At 38.8% G+C, this 23497-nt stretch overlaps 1 protein-coding gene across 1 annotated transcript in view; it reads left to right on the top strand.

Annotated features, from left to right (window-relative positions):
• The window catches only part of NKAIN2 (sodium/potassium transporting ATPase interacting 2), a 642901-nt gene that overhangs the window by 492549 nt on the left and 126855 nt on the right, over positions 1–23497 (top strand). The window contains exon 4 of the mRNA XM_058172453.1: positions 4995–5195. Coding sequence (XP_058028436.1) covers positions 4995–5195 — 201 coding nt within the window. The remainder of the gene's footprint in view (positions 1–4994; positions 5196–23497) is intronic.

Genomic DNA, 23497 nt, shown 5'->3' with positions numbered 1-23497 from the left:
CCACACTATATTCGCCAAGCCACGCCCACAGAACTAGTAGTAAAAAAAACTGGATTTCACCACTGGGTTTTCCTCCCCTCTAGATTCAAAATTATATGCTCAATGAAAGGACATTATCTTTTTTATGAAGACTTCTTAAGAACTGAAGATGGACTCCAGCACCAGTTTTAAAGCTCAGAAAAGTAAACCTCTGGTTCTGGTGATCAACCCAGATTTGATCTTACAACATTATCCTGGGACACGTATATTTGCCCTCATTTTTAAGAACTTCCCATTTGCAGCTTTGAGTCTCAGCAAGACTGAGCTCTAAGTCAGACCTAAAGAACTCATGCACTACAGATTTCTGCAGCACACATTTTATTGTTAATACCCTCATAGCCTCTATAAATTATTTATTCACTCTTAATCAATTATTTATAAAAGGGAGTACACCACAGAGTAATTGGCCATCTTGGTTGTTAAGATATTTCACATATAAACTGACACAGATGTGAAGTGCATAGAGCCAAGCAGCCAATGACCATGTTTGATGTGTTCAGATTTTGTTTAGATAATCGAGATGGGTAATTTAAGTGTAGTATTGTTTGTGACAGATTTTCTTTGCTCAGCTGTTGAACGGTATCTCTTATCAGACTCTTAAAGAGTGGATCCCATGTCTTGGTTAGGTTTAGGACTAATAACTTAGTACAATGATGGCTAACCTTTTTGCTATCGCGCTCCAGAATGGGGGGTTGGGGGGAAGGTTTGCGTACATGTGTGCCCACACCCATAATTCTATGCGCCCCACCCCATGCATGCATGCGCAACCCCCCTCCCCCCTGCTCCTGGCATGCGATGGCCCGGTAGGCCCGTTATTCTTTCTCACCTGGCTCCAGATCCTCTCTAGGCATCTGGGGAGGGCAAAAACAGCCTTCCCCACCCCCTCAGAGATCCTCCAGAGGCCCGAAATGGCTCATTTTTCAACTTCTGGTTGGACAGGAAGTGACTTTTTTTGCTGTCCCCAGCCTGCAGAGACCTCTCTAGGAGTCTCTGGAGTCTGGGGACAGCAAAAAGCATCACTTCCTGTCCAACTGGAAGTTGGGAAATGGGCTGTTTTGGGCCTCCAGAGGGCCTGGGGAATGCTATTTGCACCCTCCCTATATGCATAGAGATGATCTGGACCCAGGTGAGAAAGAAAAATGGGCCTTCCCTACCCCCCATCCCCAGGCCCTCCGGAAGCAGGAAACAGCCTGTTTCCCTACTTCTGGTGGGAAAATCAGCTAGCTAGCGCGCATGCGCGCCTGAGCTGCACTGGTGTGCCCACTGATATGGCTACACATGCCATCTGTGGCACACGTGCCATAGGTTCACCATCACGGTCTTAGTAGATATGCATACAACTGCCGTATAACACTGCTGAACTGCATTAAATCTTAACAATCATATAGGAATTCGATTGACTTCATGAAAGTTCTGGAGCAATACCGTAGTGTATCCAACCTATATTTCTTTCCTTTTTTCCTATACTTATCACCATAACTAGCAGTTAGCCTTCTTCCTTGTTAAGCCTCTAGAACAGCATATAAAGTGGGCCAGGAATTCAGTAGTTTACGATTTCTTTACAGTAGATTTGATTTTTGCTTCCCCTCTCCTGGGGTATAAGATTTTTATTTTGTGGATTTTAAGGAAGATAACAAGGGGAGGGGGTTCTCTTTTTGCCTCAGGTGTCTTCAAAGGGAACATATATCAACCTGAATCCCAATCGTATTTAGCCGTCTTTCTGCCAAATGCTTAATTTCAATTAAAACGCAACAGCATTAGTTTCACATTATTAAATTAATTGTGGCACGTAAAATTAAAGGAGTTTGACCGATTGTAACCAAAAATAATGAGTGGTAAAATGAAGTAGTCTTCATAATTTAATATTTGTGACATCTGTTGAAAAGCATAGTTTTCTCTGTGGTTGTGATCTCTAAAAGGTTATTTACCTATTTACACTTACTCTCTCTCTCTTTCTATCTCTCTCTGTCAATGTATACTCAGTATAACAATATAGAATAATAGAACACTGCACTGTAGCCAAAGTATACTCACCACACCAGTATGATGCCTAGCATGGAATAAATTGGAATTTTCATCACCTTACGATAAGACTTCAAGGTCTTTTTTCTGGTCAGTCAGTTCTGATCTTCCTAGAGAATATATTGAGCTGTAATATTTAACTCCAAAAGTTCAATGTTTTACATTTAGATTTATAGTGAACTACTTTAGCCATTCATTGCCCATTCAACAATTTGATGGGATAATCCTGAATAACCTGGTATCACCTGCAAAAATGGTCACATTAAAATTCACCTATAAATCTACTGTAAATTATTCATACATACATAGACACACTTGAAAGCCAATGCAAATTTTTGAAGTACAGGTAGTCCTTGTTTAGCAGTTCCCTTATTAAAGACCATTCGAAGTTCTAACAGTGATGAAACAGACTTTTACTTCTACTTTTAGCTATAAAGACTTTTACAAACTTTTAGCTATACAATTTGGGATGAACACCCTTGGAAGGGTGTCAGAGTAGGAATGGATTTCCAGAGAAAAAAATTCCAGACTACAGGAACCAGGAGCACTACTCAAATGATCCTGAGGACACAGATAAACCTCGAAGTGCTTCAATAACCCTCTAAAAGGATGCAAATGACCAGTTGTCTGTGATGAATATACTTTAAATCCTCCCATTCCCCACTAGCCTTTCAGAGCTGAAAAAGCTTCTTGGATGAGAAGAAAAATGTCTTCAAAGAAAAAACAAGAAAAAGGTCCTGAAAAAGCACCTTTGGGACAGCCATGACCTGGATGACTGAAAATCTCTACAGACTTTCAGTGATGAAACAGTAATTTTATGACCGATCCTAATATTTTCATCATCTGCAAATCTGTAAAGCAAACGGAAAGCTGACATAAAATCATAAGCACAGTTTCAGTATCTCTTAGTGACTGCTTTGCTTCACCCACAAACTGCCAATCCCAACTGTGTTTATTAGACCAGGACTACCTGAATTCTACTTTGCATTTCTCCACTGTGATAGTATTATTGTGTGGTTCCTTTTATTAATCTTCTTATTCTTTAGTCACTTATAAGCTACAGTATTAAGAGGATCTCACTGGATGAGAGTTGTCGTTTCTTAAGAAATTTTGATAAGGTATTTAGTTAAGAGATTTATGAAAACATCATGTATAATTATAGTATTTATGCAATAGTTTATCACTACATTAAACCATAATACGGTATAGCAATATAAAGAATACAATGTATAGATTGCCTTATTGATTATTTACAGGCTTTGAATACATGAGAACAATCAAACATATGGCAATTAGCTGGCTATTCCAATATACAGTTCTCTGAAAATATATTTGCGTCTTTTTGATCTTCTGAATTTTTGTATAACTCTGTACTGTATTTTATCGGAGCTTCAAGTAAGCGATAATAAATAATAAATTGAATGAGCAAATAACTCCAATGTTTAGTGCTTGTTTCATTTATTTCATAAGCAAAACAATCCAGTGAGTATGAGGCATGAATGTAAAAAAAGAACCATCCTTTTCAGTAATATCAGTGGCAATAACTGCAACCACATGCTTCCTCCATCTGGTGACCAACCTCCTATGTTCCTATGTAAGCATTTTGGCTCATTCCTTCATGCTGACTTCAGGAATATCTGAGTGTTTCCTAGTGATATCAGATAGTGCCACAACATATCTTTGTGGCTTCAGTCTAACATTCATTTGGCCACTCCAAAACATGATACATACCATCAGAAGTGGGCTTCACCTAATTTAACAACCGTTTTGCTTAGTGCAGAACCAAAAATGTGAGTGCGCCTTCTGCGCTTGTGCGCAGCTTCAAACACACGGTGATTTTATGTGCGTGGCTTCCAGCACACCTTCTCGGGCAGCCACAGTGAGTAGAGCGGGCGAGGCACAGAAATCAGCTGGGCAGCATGGGCAGGGCAAACGAGCCAGAGAGTGAGAGATATAGGACCAGATATAGGACCAGGATGGGTGGGTGGGCCCAGCCGGTGATTGGAACTACCGGTACGGGTGAACCAGTCCAAAATACAGGTAGTCCTTGACTGTAGTCCTTGACTCAGCAATTCATTTAGTGACTGTTCAAAGTTACAACGGCACTGAAAAAAATGACCGATGACCATAGCATCATCCCCCATGGTCACATGATCAAAATTCAGATGCTGGGCAATGGACTATATTTATGACAATTGCAGTGTCCCTGGTCCACATGATCACCTTTTGCAGCCTTCTGACAAGCAAAGTCAGTGGGGAAACCAGGCTCATTTAACAACCGTGTTACTAACTTAACAACTACCGTGAATCACTTAACGACTATGGCAAAAAAGTTTGTAAAATGGGCAAATTCACTTAATAAGTGTCTCATCAGCAAGAAATTTTGGCCTCAATTATGTTCATAAGTCAGAGACTATCTGTATCCCAAAACCATGACATTACCACCTTCATATTCAACAGTTAATATGAAGTTGTTATTGTGGAATATAATGATTCTCCTCCATCAGACATAAGTATCTTTGGTTTCAAAATCTTTATTAGGTAGCTCAATATTGATAATAAAAATTAATGGAACTGTAAAAACAATCTGTGGGGATGATTGGAATCTGAGCAGCCATTTCACACAAAAGGTTTAATTTTCTTGCTTGACTGAACACTTGGATTCCTTTTTCACAGGTTGCTTCTTTAAGCCGATTGTGGCCTTCTGTCGTCAGTCTGTGTTGTCACTGGATATACAGGAGACAGAATCATCTCTCTCTTATTTGTGGAAGCTGAATGATATCATAAAAACTGAAATATTGTGTCACAAATTACAAGTCCAGTTGCAAATGTTAATTTTAAAACTGAGTGGAGATAATTTTAAGTTGTTGTGGTTTTTTTTATATTAAAGCCATCGTTCAAACTAACCTTCACCTGACTTTTCCCTTTGACAGGAAACAGATCTTATTCTGACCTTCAATATTTCAATGCACCGGTCTTGGTGGATGGAAAATGGCCCAGGCTGCACAGTGACATCTGTGACTCCAGCCCCAGATTGGGCCCCAGAAGACCATCGCTACATCACTGTGTCAGGGTGCGTTCTTGAATATCAATATATAGAAGTGGCTCACAGTGCTCTACAAATCTTTTTTGCAGTAAGTATCCCATTATCTCTTCTTTTGTTATCTTCTTATATGAGGTATCTCAACCCAAGAGAATACAAAAATTGCAATACTCTTTTTAAGTATATTTAGTTTGAACCACATATCATTTTTAAAGATTGATCTCTAGAATTGTGTAAATCTAGAGGACACAAAATCATGTGGTGTTCTACAGAACATTTGCAAGCTATAGTTTCAGATGCGAGCATCAGAATTTCAAGCATCAGAATTTCAAGAATTTCAATGTATTTTGAGAAGCATTTAGGGATAAATGCAAGGTGTATGATTGAGCAAACTAATGCTGCATCACAGCTATCTGCTCAAGACATCACATCACAGAACTCCAGAAGCCACAACACCAAAGCTCAGGAACAAAATACTAGGACCACACGCACACAGGATGCTGCGAGGCAGCCGACCAATCTGCAAACACCCACTCCATCTACCAATCAAGATGCAACCACACAGCCAACCAGCCCACTCACAGCAACACTCCCCACCTCCCCACCAGTATTTATAGAAAGATGGCAGTTCTGACCATGCTTTGCCCACAGAAGCTCAAAGCCGAAAGCACCAGCCTGAAGATGATGAGTGAGACCCTGTCGAAACGTCACCAAGATACTCTCAACCTTACAGGGAAAAGACCTGAATATGCCAAGACCTACATACATACATACATACATACATACATACATACATACATACATACATACATACATACATACATACATACATACATATATATATATATATATATATACCCAATAGAAAAGCATTAATATATGAATATATAAATTCATAAATAAATAAGAGATTTTTTAAAAAAAAATAGTAAGACTTTTATATTGCAAGAAGAACTCCCTGGGGAGATAATTGTGTAAATTGTGCCTTAGAAGTGAATAGATTATTAATTATGCTACATGAGATTTCTAAAAATCAAGAAACCTGAAATATATATCATATGTGCTTCTTTAAAATCACCTGTTTTCTCTAGATTCATTATTCCATTTTTGATCTAGTACAATTAATTTTTCTTTTCAGGAACAAATCTGCCAGGAAAGTCTAAGCCCATATTCAGAATTTAAAAGTGGAGTTTTAGTAGAAAGAAATACTTGTGTATCTTTCTATATACCATAAAAAGCAGACACAATATTTAATATTTAATTCTTCACCTGCTATAATAACCTTAAAAGCATTAAAGCACAACCATTTTACATTCTGCAGAGCATGCTTATGGAAGCAGAACTGTGATCTTAAATTAATCACCTAGTTTTTCTGAAAAAAATTTATACTGTAAAGTAGAAAAAACATTTCACCAAATGGTGAAAAACAGAATAGTTAAATATTACTGTAAACTATTTCCTCATATTGAATAGTCTTGTGTATCTTTTGGCCAATGTTTGTTACCTGAAAGAAATTATATGTAAAAGTGATTCTTGGAAAACAGAACAGAAAAGAGATATATTTGCACAAATATGTCCAAGTATTGGAGAATATATAGATCAGTGAGTTGACCTGTAATTTAATAATAAATCACAACTCTGATTAAAAGGAATGAAATACAATATCATTTTACTGCATTACAGAGCTCTCTTTCTCTCTCTCTAACTCATAGACATAGAACAAGACGTGACTTTGTGAAACAATACTGGTGTTTCATAAATGCCTATGAAATATGTGTGAATTTCACAAGAACATGAGCTGAATTTATACCTAGAGTCGTAATGGTGAACCTATGACACGCATGTCACAAGTGGCATGCAGCGCCCTCTCTGTAGGTATGCAAGTCATCACCCCAGTTCAGTTCTGCTGCACATGTGTGTGTGCCTCCCGCCGGCCAGCTGGTCGCCGGGTCTCTGCCGTGCATGCAGAGGAACCAGGATGTGCGTGGGAGGGGCACATGTGTGGGGCCCTTTGCACTCATTGCATTTTGGGGGTTCGGGGGTGCTTTAGGCACTCAGTCCGGAAAAGGTTAGCCATCACTGACCTAGAGCTTTTCCCTTTATGTTGAAACCTAATAGTTTACATAATCTACATTGAGTAGACATTTACTTGACTCCTGCCTCATATTCACACAACACTCACATATTATTACTTAATTTCTGAGGGATTGTTCAAATTATAAAACCAGAGCCCTTGTTTTACAAGTTGCATCCATAAAAAGTACAGTACATTTTACTAATGAGCCAAGGTATTAGTCATTAGAGCTGATTTCCATATGGACTAACAATGGATTCATAAAGTTTCAGGTAGCAGTCCTCCTCAGTCTTACTTGAATATGCCAGGAATACAACCTGGGATTTTACATATATCAGATTCATATTTTATTCATTTTATTCTCTGTAGGCAGTGTGTGTGGAAAGCCAGAGAGATAACCTTGGGAAACCTATGCAGCAACAGTTAGAAAAACAGTTAGAAAACAAAAAAGCCCAGAAAATAAGGAATAATAATAACAACAACAACAAAACCCCTCAAATTGGCCTAATTCCCTGGGTTATGGAGAAAGGGGAGGGACTTCACAGTCAGGGCTTCATGATTTGTTTCTATAGCATTTATTAACAAAGTGTGATTCCAGTCTAACTGCCTGACATAGACTGTTTCCATGGGCTGACCCTGTTATTGATCACAGCTAGAATTGATAGCACTTATCGGTCAGATGTAACTAAACATTCAAAGCAAACATTTCTATTTTTTACATTTTAAAGGAAATTCACAAACTTTGTAAACATTGGCAAATTACACCCTACTCATTCCATTAGTAAACCTTTTACATGGACCAACCACTAATGCCATCTAGTACAATTAATTTTCTTTTCAGGAACAAATCTGCCAGGAAAGTCTAAGCCCATATTCAGAATTTAAAAGTGGAGTTTTAGTAGAAAGAAATACTTGTGTATCTTTCTATATACCATAAAAAGCAGACACAATATTTAATATTTAATTCTTCACCTGCTATAATAACCTTAAAAGCATTAAAGCACAACCATTTTACATTCTGCAGAGCATGCTTATGGAAGCAGAACTGTGACCTTAAATTAATCACCTAGTTTTTCTGAAAAAAATTTATACTGTAAAGTAGAAAAAACATTTCACCAAATGGTGAAAAACAGAATAGTTAAATATTACTGTAAACTATTTCCTCATATTGAATAGTCTTGTGTATCTTTTGGCCAATGTTTGTTACCTGAAAGAAATTATATGTAAAAGTGATTCTTGGAAAACAGAACAGAAAAGAGATATATTTGCACAAATATGTCCAAGTATTGGAGAATATATAGATCAGCGAGTTGACCTGTAATTTAATAATAAATCACAACTCTGATTAAAAGGAATGAAATACAATATCATTTTACTGCATTACAGAGCTCTCTTTCTCTCTCTCTAACTCATAGACATAGAACAAGACGTGACTTTGTGAAACAATACTGGTGTTTCATAAATGCCTATGAAATATGTGTGAATTTCACAAGAACATGAGCTGAATTTATACCTAGAGTCGTAATGGTGAACCTATGACACGCATGTCACAAGTGGCATGCAGCGCCCTCTCTGTAGGTATGCAAATCATCACCCCAGTTCAGTTCTGCTGCACATGTGTGTGTGCCTCCCGCCGGCCAGCTGGTCGCCGGGTCTCTGCCGTGCATGCAGAGGAACCAGGATGTGCGTGGGAGGGGCACATGTGTGGTCCCTTTGCACTCATTGCATTTTGGGGGTTCGGGGGTGCTTTAGGCACTCAGTCCGGAAAAGGTTAGCCATCACTGACCTAGAGCTTTTCCCTTTATGTTGAAACCTAATAGTTTACATAATCTACATTGAGTAGACATTTACTTGACTCCTGCCTCATATTCACACAACACTCACATATTATTACTTAATTTCTGAGGGATTGTTCAAATTATAAAACCAGAGCCCTTGTTTTACAAGTTGCATCCATAAAAAGTACAGTACATTTTACTAATGAGCCATGGTATTAGTCATTAGAGCTGATTTCCATATGGACTAACAATGGATTCATAAAGTTTCAGGTAGCAGTCCTCCTCAGTCTTACTTGAATATGCCAGGAATACAACCTGGGATTTTACATATATCAGATTCATATTTTATTCATTTTATTCTCTGTAGGCAGTGTGTGTGGAAAGCCAGAGAGATAACCTTGGGAAACCTATGCAGCAACAGTTAGAAAAACAGTTAGAAAACAAAAAAGTCCAGAAAATAAGGAATAATAATAACAACAACAACAAAACCCCTCAAATTGGCCTAATTCCCTGGGTTATGGAGGAAGGGGAGGGACTTCACAGTCAGGGCTTCATGATTTGTTTCTATAGCATTTATTAACAAAGTGTGATTCCAGTCTAACTGCCTGACATAGACTGTTTCCATGGGCTGACCCTGTTATTGATCACAGCTAGAATTGATAGCACTTATCGATCAGATGTAACTAAACATTCAAAGCAAACATTTCTATTTTTTACATTTTAAAGGAAATTCACAAACTTTGTAAACATTGGCAAATTACACCCTACTCATTCCATTAGTAAACCTTTTAGATGGACCAACCACTAATGCCATCTAGTAGTATCTAATGCAGTGTTCTTTCTGTATTCCATAATTGCAATTCCTGATGCTATCCAGTTTTGTGTGCTGTACTAAGGGAGCATAAGCTGCAAAATTGTGTGAGTCTTTTCTAAACAATTCCAAATATCTTTCCCCAAAAATTCCTTCTTTCTTATCTGCCTTGCTCGCTTTCTCCCATTAGGAGGACTTGATAAGAACCTAGTAGAAATGGATTTCTAATCACTCAAGATTCTTCATGGACAGTGTTTGAAAGTGTCCAAATAATCCCCTTCCTCTGAAGTCATCACTGTTTTGCACAGTGTTCTAGAACAGGGGTCCCCAACCCACAGTCCATGGACCGGCAGCCTGCGGCATGCCAGCAACTGGTCCATGCAAACAAGCGAAGCCCCATCCACAGTATGCAGACAGCATGCAAAACCACACACCCTCCGGTCTACAGAAAAACCTTTTTCCACGGATCTGGTCCCTAGTGCTCAAAAGTTGGGGGGCACTGTTCTAGAATTCATTTTGACCTCAATGAATGCTGTGGCAAGGGTATGCTCTGTCACCTGTGAATTGGATTTATGCCCTTCTGGTTATTTCATGTGGTTGGGTGATATGAATACCAAATAAGTAGTCAGCTGCACCCAGAAGGAAGTGGTATTGTGGCTCTTTCTTAAGAAACCTTCTATGAACTTGACTGCTTTATGCCATTATCTTCTAGATAAAGATTTGTTTCTAAGTTACAGAGTGCTTTAGAAAAAGGGGTCACTTGGACTGTCCTCAGTCAAGATTCAGGACTAGAGATGGGACAGAAAAAAATTAATGTTCTGCTGGATGACTTTTCCTGGATCTTAAATGCTCTTCAGGTCCTTTTGAATTTCTGAATCATGAATTGTGGTATTTTCCAATCCATAAGTGATGGAAATCAGAGGCACTGTTCTGCAGTGGTTCCATTCTTCTAGGTGTGCAGTTCCAATTAGAGCTAATGGAAATGAGAGATTGAACAGGTGAGCACTCCCTTGCAGTGTACCTCGGAATTTGGTTTGTTTTCACCTGTTGTTTACTGTCAGCGGAGGTCATATGTTGGTGTAGGATGAAATGTTATACAACTGTATATCTCCATTCCAGACCAGGCTGGAGATCCAATGAAACTCTTGACCCAGTGTCTAGAGCCATGATGGCAAACCTATGGCATGCTAGCCGTCGCCCCATCCCAGCTTTATCACACATGTGCGCGGGCCTTCCACTAGCAACTGGTCCTCGGGTCTCTGCCGTGCATGTACAGGAGTGTGGCATATGTGGGAGACATGAGTGAGCAGGCACGGAGGGGAGGGGCGCATGCATGGGGGCTGCAGGTTGGTGCAGGAGGCTTTTCAGTTCCAAAATGGGGGCCCTCACACTGCACCCCTGCGCACCATTTTAACTTCCATGTTGCTGCCAGAAGCTTTCCAGGCCCAAAAAGGTGCACCGGGTGCCTCATGCAGTCCCCCAAACCTTGTTTTGGCTTCCAGTTTGGTGCGGGAGGTTTTCCAGGCCTCATTTTGTGCCTGGAAATCCTCGTCCACGAACCTGGAAGCCGAAATAGGGCATGGGGGGGGGGCTTGTGGGTCCCCCACCCCATTTTGGGCCTGGAAATTCTCCTGTACCACCTGGAAGCCAAAATGGGGCATGAAGGGGCTGTGGCAAATGTGGAAGGACTGGGGTGCATGCGCGAGGGACGCGCAACCCAGTGGTGGGTTTCAAAAAAATTTACTACCGGTTCTGTGGGTGTGGCTTGGTGGGCATGTCATGGCTTGGTGGGCGTGGCAGGGGAAGAATACTGTAAAATCTCCATTCCTACCCCACTCCAGGGGAAGGTTACTGCAAAATCCCCATTTCCTCCCGATCAGTTGGGACTTGGGAGGCAGAGAATAGATGGGGCGGACACAGTCAGAGGTAGTATTTAACCGATTCTCCAAACTACTCAAAATTTCAAAACTGGTCAGAACCTGCTGAAACCCACCTCTGGCGCACAGATGCACAGGGAACACATCTGCATGCACGGGGTGGGGCACATGCACGGAGTCGCTCTCATTGCATTTTGGGAGTTTGGGCATATGCTCATGCATTCGCTTGAGCTTTGGGCACTCAGCACCGAAAAGGTTAACCATCACTGGTCTAGAGTCTACATGGACCTAGATGGGACAAAACTGAGGCTAAGATTTACTCTAGAAATATGGGGCTGCTGTAAACAGTGGTCGGTTTACAACCCACTTGGTTCTCTGTCATCTCTGATTTTAACCGTGAATGAGATGGCATGTGTACATAGGAGCAGGTCTACAACTTGGGAATTCTTTTGGAATCAGAACTACAGCAAGGCTGTGGTGAGGGGGGCATGAGGCAAACTAGCTTATGTAACAATCATAGCCCTATCTGGAGCAAGATCTAGTTATTGACCTATCTGAAACAGGAACGTACATGTTATCATCATCATTTGCTTTTCTTGGGTCTGTCTTTGAAAACCATCCAAAAACTGCAGCTGCGGCTGAATATAGCATGTGGGCAGGTGAGAATCATTAAAGTCACATAATGGTATGCTCTGCATTGGTTTCCAGTAGGCTTCTGAATATAATTTGAAGCAGGAACTCCAACCTTGGCAACTTTAAACCAGATTCTGGGAGTTGAAGTCCACCAGGCTTAAAGTTGCCAAGGTTGGAGAGCCCTGATTTAAGGAGCTGTTTTGGCTCCTAGGACCACTTTTTTCAGACAGAACCCATCTATCCAATACAATTATCCCAGGTGGAAAAGCCTAGGGTATCTCATGACCTGGGGAGTGTCTAAAGGGAGTGCTTTATTGTTCTGGACCCATCTTATGAAAAAGCCTCTTCTCGGCAAAGTTTGATTTCACCTACTTTGCATCATTTAGAAGGGCTTTGAAAACTGAACCCTTCTGCAGGGCATTTCAGATCTAACTGTTATGAGATTATGTAGCACCACGGTTCTTATTTCTGTACGTATAGCTGCTTTTATGTGTAGATATTATATGATTGTAAACCACTGAGAAATTGCTCACAGCTGGTGGTAAATAAGTAAGTAGATGGGGCTATCAGCTTTGCAAGCGTTTTATAGGCCCCAGCTTAGTTACACTATAAATATTCATGCCATGCAGGGGGTGGGGGAATTTTGCAATTTTTTTTTCTATCTAATCTCCATTCATGATCGAGAATTTGCTGTTGAAATTTACTACAAAGATGAGAAATTCTCAAGAGTGAAGTTGCACTTAGTTAATTATGAAGTGGCTGTCTGGATGTCTTGTCTGTTACTGTACTATCCTCTCTTCCGTGGTCTGAAGCTGTCCTGACACTCAGCACTTCAGTCTAATCCCAAAAGGGGAAATCGTGAATATCATCTTTTCTTCCCACTTTTTCATCTTAGACAGCCCAGGATCTTCAAAAAGATGGCAACAGAAAACAGCTATTCTAGCAGTAAGCACCCTTCACACCTCTAGCTCTATTAAGTAACCTTGTAAACCCTACCTAGATAAATTCAGAAGAAATGCTCAAGCCTAGGGGGGGAAAAGATGCTTGTTTCAAAGTGAGAGGGGGAAAGGACATTTTGAAAAACCAAGAGACAGATTATAGCAAAACTTCAGGGGGAAAAAAACAGCCTGGCAACCTAGCAACTAGTTTTGAAGATGTCTTCAGCTCCATGTGATTCCAGTCCTCCTCTAAACTCCATTGTCTGACCTTGTCATTAAAAAGAAAGAAGGTGGATTTTTCTTCCAGAGATGGTCACAAATATTGCATTTAGAAATGGAATCAAATTAAAGCCTTCATTTGAGCATCACTATTCATGTAAATAAGATTATTTAACTTAAGTAATTTGTCAAGTTCTATTTTTAGTACTAATGCCTCATATTTTGTTGTTATTCAGTAGCGGTATTTTATTTTTAACACAACATTTTAATGTGCCTCCTACTTAGGTAGAACTATAGGAAGTAAATCTGAACTCCTCAGATATTTCTTGTGATTCAAATTGAACTTTGATCTGTGATGCAAAGAGAAAGGGATATGCTTTTTTTAAAACAAAAGTTCATATTTAAGCTAATTATAATGGTGTTACTGGGAATATAGTATTTTGATTGCTAGAATGAAGAGAAACGTCTTTTATTCTACATGAAAAGAACTCAAGAGAACCCTCGACACAAACAAAAAAAGTAGCTGGACACATTTTTATTTTAAAATAATGAAATCTTGCCTTCACAGCTATTTATTTTTCTTGACTTCTTCCTCTCCTATGAAATAAATTATTCTAGATATGATCCCCCTCCTTTCTGAAGTGCCTTGCTTCAGGATTCCTGTCATCCATTTTGTCCAACTGAGTGAGGCATGAAAGTTCCACCTGTCTTGGATATTTTAGTTTTCTTCTCTTCCGTTGTGCCAGATATTCAGTACTGAAGGTCTGCTGAGAATCCTTGTCCTCCCTAGGATGTTATTCTTTTTTGTTTTGTTTTTTGGTAGGCTTTTGTTAGGAGTATTTTTTGTGAAGGGATGTCATAGGGAAGAGGAAATGTATTCCTTCTAACACCCAAAGGGAAGACAAAAACCAACAGATGGAAAGTTGAGAGTGGGAGGTCCAAACTTGAACTAAGGAGGAATTTCCTGACTGTAAGAGCTTTTTTTTTTTTGAAAATGTTTTTTATTTTTTTTTCTCATAGGCGTATCTTAAATGTACAGTTTCTTATCTAACATACATATCTTCTTTTAACTTTCATACTAATAAAATCTTCATCCTAAACAATTTCAGTATATTTGTGATTGCTCTTCTACCATTTCATCTCCCTTGTTTTACAACAATCCTTCTTCTCCCACTCCTCTCTTTCCTTTTCCTCCCTTCTTCCATCTACTCTTCTACTTTCCTCCTCTCCTTCTCCTTCTCTACTTCCCCTTTCTTTCCCCACACCTCCCTTCTTCCTCCCTTCTAACCTTCTCTCCTACTCTTGTTTCCCCTCTCTTTCCTCCTCTCCTTTTCCCTTTCTTCTTTCCCTCTCTCTCTTTCCTCGCTTTTCTCTTCTGACCCTCTTCATTCTCTCTCTATTGCTGTATTCATTTTCAATTTAGTATTTTCCAAAGTGGTATTCGAGGAAACCCAATTTTTACTTTCTTTTCAATTACTTTTTCATTTTACTAAATTCACACATATCATCATAAATGTACATTTATATAATAACATTTTCTTTCTCCCTCCCCCCTTCCCCTTTTCCATTTACACAGTATCTTCTGGGTAGTGATGAGTTGCTCCCGGTTCGCTCCAGTTCTGGAGAGCCGGTAGTAAAAATCTGCTGGTGTTCAGAGAACCGGTAGTAATGGCTGGCTGGCCACGCCCCCAAACTGGTTCCCCGATCATCAGAGGTTTGGTTTTTTTTATTTTTAAAAGCATCTTTTCTTCAGCCAAAAAAAGGCTTTTAAAAGTAAAAAAAAAACTTCTGTGTGTGAGTCTGTTGTGTTGTGTTGTGTGTGTGTGTATGTGTCCCTTCGCAAGGACTTGGAGGCAGCTACTGTGAGGAATAGAGGAGGCAGCGAAGCTCTGGCTGTCCCCTGGGAGAAATCGCCCTGTTTCTGCAGCATTGGTCATGTGACTGACTGGGCATGGCCAACTTGATGTCACTCACAGCAAGGTGCTGCCTCACCTTGCCCTGAGTGACTTCAAGTTGGCCAGGCCCACTCAGTCACATGACCACCAAGCCACACCCTCCAAATAAGCCACGTCCACAGAACCAGTAGTAAAAAAATTTGGAACCCACCCCTGCTTCTGGGTTTCTATTTCTTTTTTGTCTTCTCTCTCATTTACTTATACCTTATCTAATTTATTTTTCTATAATCTTTTATTCATATTTCTTTTCTAACGATACATAAAATCATCCCCATGTCTTGAAATACACAGATTTCTCTTTATCTTTTATTCTTAATGTTAACCTATTCATTTCTGCACATTCTGCACATTCTAAAATCTCCTTTATTACCTCTCCTTCTGATGGGATTTTTTCTGTCTTCCACTTTTGTGCAAATACAATTTTCACCGCTGTTATTATATGAATAATCAAATATGTATCTTCTTTGCTATATTTTTCTCCGGTAATATACCCAATAAAAATGCCTCTGGTTTTAACTCTATATATTGGTGCAACATTTCTTTTAACCATGACTGTATTCTAATCCAATAATTTTTTGCTTCCGTACATGTCCACCACATATGATAATATGATCCCAGCAATTGAAAACATTTCCAACATTTAGCTGTTTATCCTTAAACATTTTTGCTAATCTTTCTGGTGACATATGCCATCTATAAAACATTAAGAGCTATTAAGCAATGGAAGAACCTGCCTCTTGAAATTGTGGATGCTCCATAACTGGAGCCATTCAAGAAAAGACTGGACAGTCATTTGTTTCCTGCACTAAAGACTTATTCCTTGGGCAGGTGGTTGGACTAGCAGACTTCCGAAGTCTGTTTCAACTCTATGGATCATTTGATAAACTGCAGTTTCCTTCTGAATAAATTGAGATTCTCTTTCTAACTGGTGGGGCTTTAATTTGAATCTAGTCAGGATTAATTTACTGGAGCAGCTGTTTTCTGGGCAATCTTACTACACTTAATTAAACTGTATGTCTGAGAAAGGTTGTTTACAACTTTAATAAAAATAAATATTTAACTATTAATAGTTTCAAGAATACGTAGTATTTGCACTTTATCTCTTAACAAAATAAATAAATGCAAAGAACAATAGCATGAAACTATTCAACAAGAGATTCCTTCCAATCTACAAAGGCAAAGGAATTTTATCATACTACATGTGTTAATTATCTCACTAATGTCAGAATATCACACCTAACAACTGTCTTGTGAATGGCCCCTGTCAAGTAGGTAATTATCACTCTCGATGCCTTTTGTATTTTAATTCTGTTCAACCTCTTAATTATTCATTTCCACCCAACACCTCTAAGCCTATACCAAATTAAAACCTGTTAAAGATAAGGATATACAGAAATGAGTCTGTATACCTCTGGACTTTCCAAATTTAGTTGATTTACTCTAGAACATTTGGGATAATTCAGCTAACTCATTCCACAGAAAAATGTATCTCCACCTTCCCAAAAGATACGGCTTTAAGAGATGAAATGCACAAGAAAGGCAGAAATTTCAATAAAGGGGAATTGAATAATGTTTAACCACAAATTGGTATTGAGGATTTTGAGTTATAATTGCCTGTGACTTTCATATTTGGGGACAGAACTAGATGAAATGTAAGAACAAGTGAATTGTTCATATATTGCACATGCAGGTAGTTCTCAACTTAGAACAACAATTGGGATTAGATCTTCTGTCGCTAAATGATGCAGTTGTTAAGTGAGTTATGCTCAATTTAACCCATTAAGACATTTTTGCCTTGGACTTCCGGCAGTGATCATCATGGAGCAGGGGTGAGGGAACAGATCTCTGTCCCTAAATCCTGAAAAATCTTTGCTAAGAGCCTGCTTTTAGGGCATTATCGATCTTGGACAGATTGATAAACTAAAGAGGAAGCTCCGTAGGTGCTGGAGGTGGAAAGCAACCACCCAAGCAGTCAGGAGCAGCATTCTTAAACTGGCAGAGAGGAAATCGGTCTTTATGGCCGACCTGGAGCAATGACAGCTGCAAAAGTGGAAAGCAAAGAGTGAAAAGCAACAGCAGCATTCAACAGAGGAAAAACCCCAGAAGAAGATGAGAGGCGTGTGATAGAGAAGGTATTAAAACAAATACCACACAGAATAAGGGACCAGAGACAACAATACCACTTTCTCACAACACAATTAACAAGACACAAGGTCAGGTTTAGATGGTTAATACCGGAAGGAATACTCATAACATGGCAGGCAAAAAAATATAAGGTAGGCACAATTGAAAAAGCGCAGGATTTTTTTGAACAACACTTTGTACAGGAAGAAGAACAGGAAAGTAAGGAGGAACTTGAGCACAGAAGTCAAGACAGAGAGATTCTAGTGGAAATAGAACAAGAAAGAGAAATACAAAAGAGACAAGAAAAAGAGCGGATAGAAAGAGAAGGAGAAGGAAGGAGGCTAGTAAGAGAGACAAGAAGCACAAAAAAGGCAGAACAAATAAAAAAAGGGAAAGGTCTTTTTAGTAAACATTAATGGTTTAAACATACCAAGAAAGAGAGCTTAAACCCTCAACAAATTTTAAAAAAATAGATGCAGATGTGATATGTTTACAGAAGGTCCACATCAAAAAGGATTATAGAAAATTGCTAGAAAACGTAAAATTAGGGAATTGGTTAGAGACCAGAAATACTAGATGATGAAAAAAGGCGAAAAGCTTATATATACATGTAGATATAATGGCAAGATATGAAAGAAACTGAATAGTCAGAAGGATAGATAGGATAGAAGATAAAAAGAAATAAGAGAGAATGGGTAAAAAAGAAAAGCTTAATTAAACAAAAAGAGAAGGGGAACAAGGATGTAAAAATGAGAGGAATAAGGAAACGAAGCTGATGTGAAGAAGGAACATAGGTTCTATGTTAATTTATGTTATGTATTGTTATTCTTTCTTGTCATATGTTTTATGTCAATGTATGTTATGTATTGTTGTTCTTCTTTGTTAAAAAATAAAAAATATATACCCCCAAAAAAGACATTTTTGTCTTGGTTGTTAAGAGAATCATGTGGTCGTTAAGAAAATCCAGTTCTTCCCATTGATCTTGGTTGTCAAAAGCTCCTGGGAAGGACACAAATGGCAATCACATGACCCCAGGATGCTACAACTATCATAAATACATGCCAGTTGCCAAGCATCTGAATTTTGATCATGTGACTGCAGTGGTTTTGATGCTGCAATGGTTGTAAGGACTGGTTGATAGTTACTTTTTTCAGCACTGTTGTAACGCTAAGTGAATGGTCATAAGCCAAGGATTACCTGTACATTTTTGATGATATAGCTGAGTTTGAGAGATATTTGTAGCAGATTTTGGGCACATGATTTAATATCTGTGCAAGAGGAAGATGATGGCGCTCTCTGAAAGTAGAGGTAATTTGCTGATTGTCAGGAGTGAAGTAAAAGTGTAAGGCATGAGTTTTGTGTTTTTTTCTGTCATTTAAATCTATTATTCAGTTGGCCAACTAGCTAATGCAGCTCCTAAAATATAAAGAGATCAAGATTACAGCTTTACTGCTGATCCACTGGTCAGCACACATGCTCATACTGGGAAATGAAAGATCAGTTCTGATGCAAGCACAAAGATCGTCACACGCGCATGTGTGCCAGAAACCTGGAAGAGGAATGGGTGCCGCTGCACATGCCAGGCGACATGGCTCTGTGTGCCACTTTGGGCCATAGGCTCGCCATCACAGTGCTAAGGTATAATAACATCTGGGTGTCACCATAGGGGTCATAAAAGATGGCAGCCACAACCATGCAATAAAAGTCATGCTTCCTTTTAATGTGTATAGCAACACTGTGAAATATAGGTTGGGCTTCAATTGCTTGGTTGCAGTCATCATCTTGACCTTTCTGTAAATGCCCTTCTCAAAACCACACTCTTAATTAGTCTGCTATATGTTGGAGAGTGGATTACCCTAATTCTCCCTGATTGTCCCCTTAAATGTTTTGTTTGTTTCTCTAAACAATGAGCAGTGTTTTCTGTGGTGCAGATTTCTTACAGTAGCAGTGTTCCCACTGGGTAATCTATGAGGTCTCTTCTATCTCAGTCCATATCCCTCTGAGATGTTTTTCAAGCCATTGATAGCTTTAAAATATGTGGACTTCAACTCCCAGAATTCCCCAGAGCTGAAGTCCACACATTTTAAAGCTGGCAAGGTTGAAAAAAAAGTAGCTGTGTGATATTCCAGTTGTTATGGTCTATAAAACATGAGAGGGAAATTGGAGCCACTGCAATTTTATTTAAGAATTTTAGTTTGTTTGATATAAGCCTCGTTACAGGTACTGCATTTTTCCTTCTCTTAGAAAAAATTCACTAAATACCTGTTTGAAGTATAAAATTGAACAAACTGTGTCATTAATCTTGGAAATCCTTAGATCAAAGACTTCCCTCAATTATAGTTTACAAGACAGTTAATACTATTCATATACATAAACTTTCCAAAGAAATAATTACTTCAAAAATCTATCTCTGCTCTTCACCAAGGATAGTTTGAGATAGATACAGTACTGCACCTTATTACAGATTTATGATATAAAAAAGGTATTCTTCAGCTACATTTGCTTAGAGTTTATATATGACAGTTTTCTGTATCTCATATCCAAAAATATTTTTGAATTAGTTTTAGTAACAAAAAAAACTTTATTACACATGCATACACACATACACATACACACACATTTGGGTAGCTATAAACTACTTAAACTCTTGTTCCTATAACCTTTAAACTGGATGAAACAGTACATTATCAGAAAACAATTTTTGAACCAAGGTACCTCAAATGGGATAACTTACAGCATGCATCCCAAATCTGGGATCCATGATTCCTGAGGGAATGAAGTTTTAGGAAACCTGTGAGTGCCTTAGTGCTGCTGGGTGGCTGCTAGTGCTGCTACAGCATTGCTGGACTGCTGCAACTGCAGTCATGTGATGCTCATTTTGAATGTGCTGTGACAGTTTCCCAGACACTCTCACAATCTCTGGCTCACCCCTTCCCTCCTCCCCAACCAGCACCAGAAGGGAAGGGGAAATAGAAAGCAAGGACAAACACACCCTGCACACTTCTTGGTCTACAGAATTCCTGCAGAGTTTCCTAATTGTGCAGCACTTCTTATACACCTCCACAAGCCAAAGTAGCGGGTGGAAGGAAGGAAGGAAGGAAGGAAGGAAGGAAGGAAGGAAGGAAGGAAGGAAGGAAGGAAGGAAGATGGGGGAAGCTGACAGGAATTTGAAAATTGCTTCTCCTCTCACTGTTTTTATGCCTACCCATGGCTATTCTGATTTCTGTTTAGGATAAGGAAATATCTCTGAAATGATGACATCGCTTGTTTAGTTTACGCATATTTGAGGATTATGTAATTCCATTTACCCAATCATTAGGATGTGATAAAATAATCTAAAGTTGTTTCTTTATTTCAAAAGGAACATTCCCTTCATCAGCTTTAAATACTAGTTTAAAGTAGTTTATAACAATAAATTTTTACATTAAATCAGCTAATTCTTCCAAAATATAACATTATATTAACATTAGTAAATTCAAATTACTATAAACATTAGTAAATTTAAATTACTGTAACATTAGTAAATTCAAGAAAAGTAGAATAGTGATTTAATGTATAAAGTATATAAACATATGCAATAAGTATAGCATGAATGATACCAGGGTTACTACAGAATTTAAGAATCACTTCTACAGTTGGAAGTCTTGTGGTACAGAGAGTCAAAGTAGTTGACCAGTTTTGGACTTCGTGAAAGATGAAGTATAAATTTCTATGCTACCTGGGTTTTTATAAAATCTAGGAAGAAGAAATTGAAAACTTGAGCAGCAGCATTCCAATCATATTTGCTACTTGAGGGAATCCAAAAGAAGTGAGGCCTTATCTTCAGGCTGAAGAGAAAAATCATGAATTGCATTTTCAGGGTTATTGTGTCTTGTCTGCTGAGACTTAATGCTGTTTCCCAACAAACTCAGCCATAATCAACACGATCCTTTGAAATTTTCTTTACTCCTTCCTATTGAGTCAAAACTCTGCATTTTTCCAGTCTATACTAGTTTTTGTCATTGTGGTTGTAATTTTTAATAAAATCACTATTCAAAATTAAAAGAAGTCTTACTTTTGTATATTGAACCACCCAAAGATTAGAGGGAATATAAGAAGTGATAGATCCTTCTAATCGAAGAAAGAAGCAATCTAGAACTAAGGAGAAATTTCTTGACAGTTAGAACATTTAATCAGTGGAATGACTTGCCTCCAGAAGATGTGGATAAACAAAGTTTGACAACCATTTATTTGAAATGGTACAGGGTTTCCTGTTTGAGCAATAGGATTGGACTAAATCTCCAAGGTCCATTCCAATTCTGTTATTTTTTTAATATGCCAGCATACTCTTGGTGAGTAGAGTAGAGTAGAGTAGAATAGAATAACAGAATTGGAAGTGACCTTGGAGGTCTTCTAGTCCCCTGCTTAGTCAGGAAATCCTACACCAGACAAAAGTTTATGCAACATCCTCTTAAAAACTTCCATTGTTGGAGCATTCACAACTTCTGGGGGCAAATTGTTCCACTGATTAATTGTTCTAAGGAGAAAGGAAATTTCTTCTAATTTGTCCTAAGTTGCTTCTCTCCTTGATTAATTTCCACCCATTGCTTCTTGTTCTACACTCAGGTGCTTTGGAGAATAGTTTGACTCCCTCTTCTTTGCCGCAGGCCCTGAGATATCGGAACACTGCTATCATATCACCCCTAGTCCTTCTTTTCATAACACTAGACACATCCAGTTCCAGCAACCGTTCTTGAATCCCCTTATCATCTTTATTGCTATTCTCTGCACTCTTGATTTAATTATTTATTAAATCAATTATTTATTAAATTCACTCTTGATTTAATAATTGAGTTAAAAATGGACTGATTTCCTCTGAGTGGAAAATCTGAATTGGAAACGACGGTCAGTAAGAGTTTCATCTGAAACAGCATGTTGGAGACTGTTGCCCAAATGTGTCATCACAATGTAATAGCAAGAGTTAGATGGCAGCTTTTTAAAGACCCTCATATGCCTTCATGTACTCTAATGTTTAAGATGTGCAAAGTTATCTGATTAGTTTGTAGGAGACACTTTTTATAAGATTTTTCTTTCTGAGTTTGCCAGTTGTGTGAGATTTCTGAGCCTTCTCCCTTTTTTTTTTTCTTACTTCCCTTTCAAAAGCTAAGTTCAGAGATGAGGACCTCCTTTTCTCTCTTGGCTATTTTAAGCGGCATTTCATGCACAAATCATTTGCTTTGGCAGAAGGAATAATTTTGTTAGGTTGGCTCTCAATGAACTTTACAAGAGACTCTTTTGAAGCATCTACTGTATTTTTAACCATGGTCAACCATGGTGGGAGTTTAAAAGAACAGTGTGCGCCAATAAGAAACAATGTCTTGTCATCTAAACCAGGGGTCTCCAACCTTGGTCCCTTTAAGACTTGTGGACTTCAATTCCCAGAGTCCCTAGGAACTCTGGGAGTTGAAGTCCACAAGTCTTAAAGGGACCAAGGTTGGAGATTCCTGATCTAAACAAGCATATGTACTCTTTTCAAAGATTCAAGATTTAAATCCTCATCCTGCGTGAGCTGTATGGCCACTGAGCAAGCAGCTACAGTCTGAGGAGAAAGAACATCCTCTCTCAAGGAGGAAGAAAGAGCTATAAATGGCTGATTTTCAATCTGAGCTTGTAAATCCCACTCCAGGGAATCATCCTATCAGACAGCCAAAGTGGGGTGATGTTACCTACAAGAGAGCAGTGGTGAAATTCATTTTTTTTACTACTGGTTCTGTGGGCATGGCTTGGTAGGTGTGGCAGGGGAAGGATGCTGCAAAATCTCCATTCCCACCCCACTCCAGGGGACAGATACTGCAAAATCCCCATTTCTTCCCCACTCCTGGGCAAGGATATTGCAAAATCTCCATTCCCACCCCACTCTGGGGCCAGCCAGAGGTGGTATTTGCCGGGTCTCCAAACTACTCAAAATTTCTGCTACTGGTTCTCCAGAATCTGTCAGAACCTGC

Source organism: Ahaetulla prasina, chromosome 1, assembly GCF_028640845.1.
Source record: "Ahaetulla prasina isolate Xishuangbanna chromosome 1, ASM2864084v1, whole genome shotgun sequence".
Classification (NCBI taxonomy): Eukaryota; Metazoa; Chordata; class Lepidosauria; order Squamata; family Colubridae; genus Ahaetulla; species Ahaetulla prasina.
The sequence above is the reverse complement of the archived record's forward strand: the minus strand, read 5'-3'. Positions and strand labels throughout refer to the sequence as shown.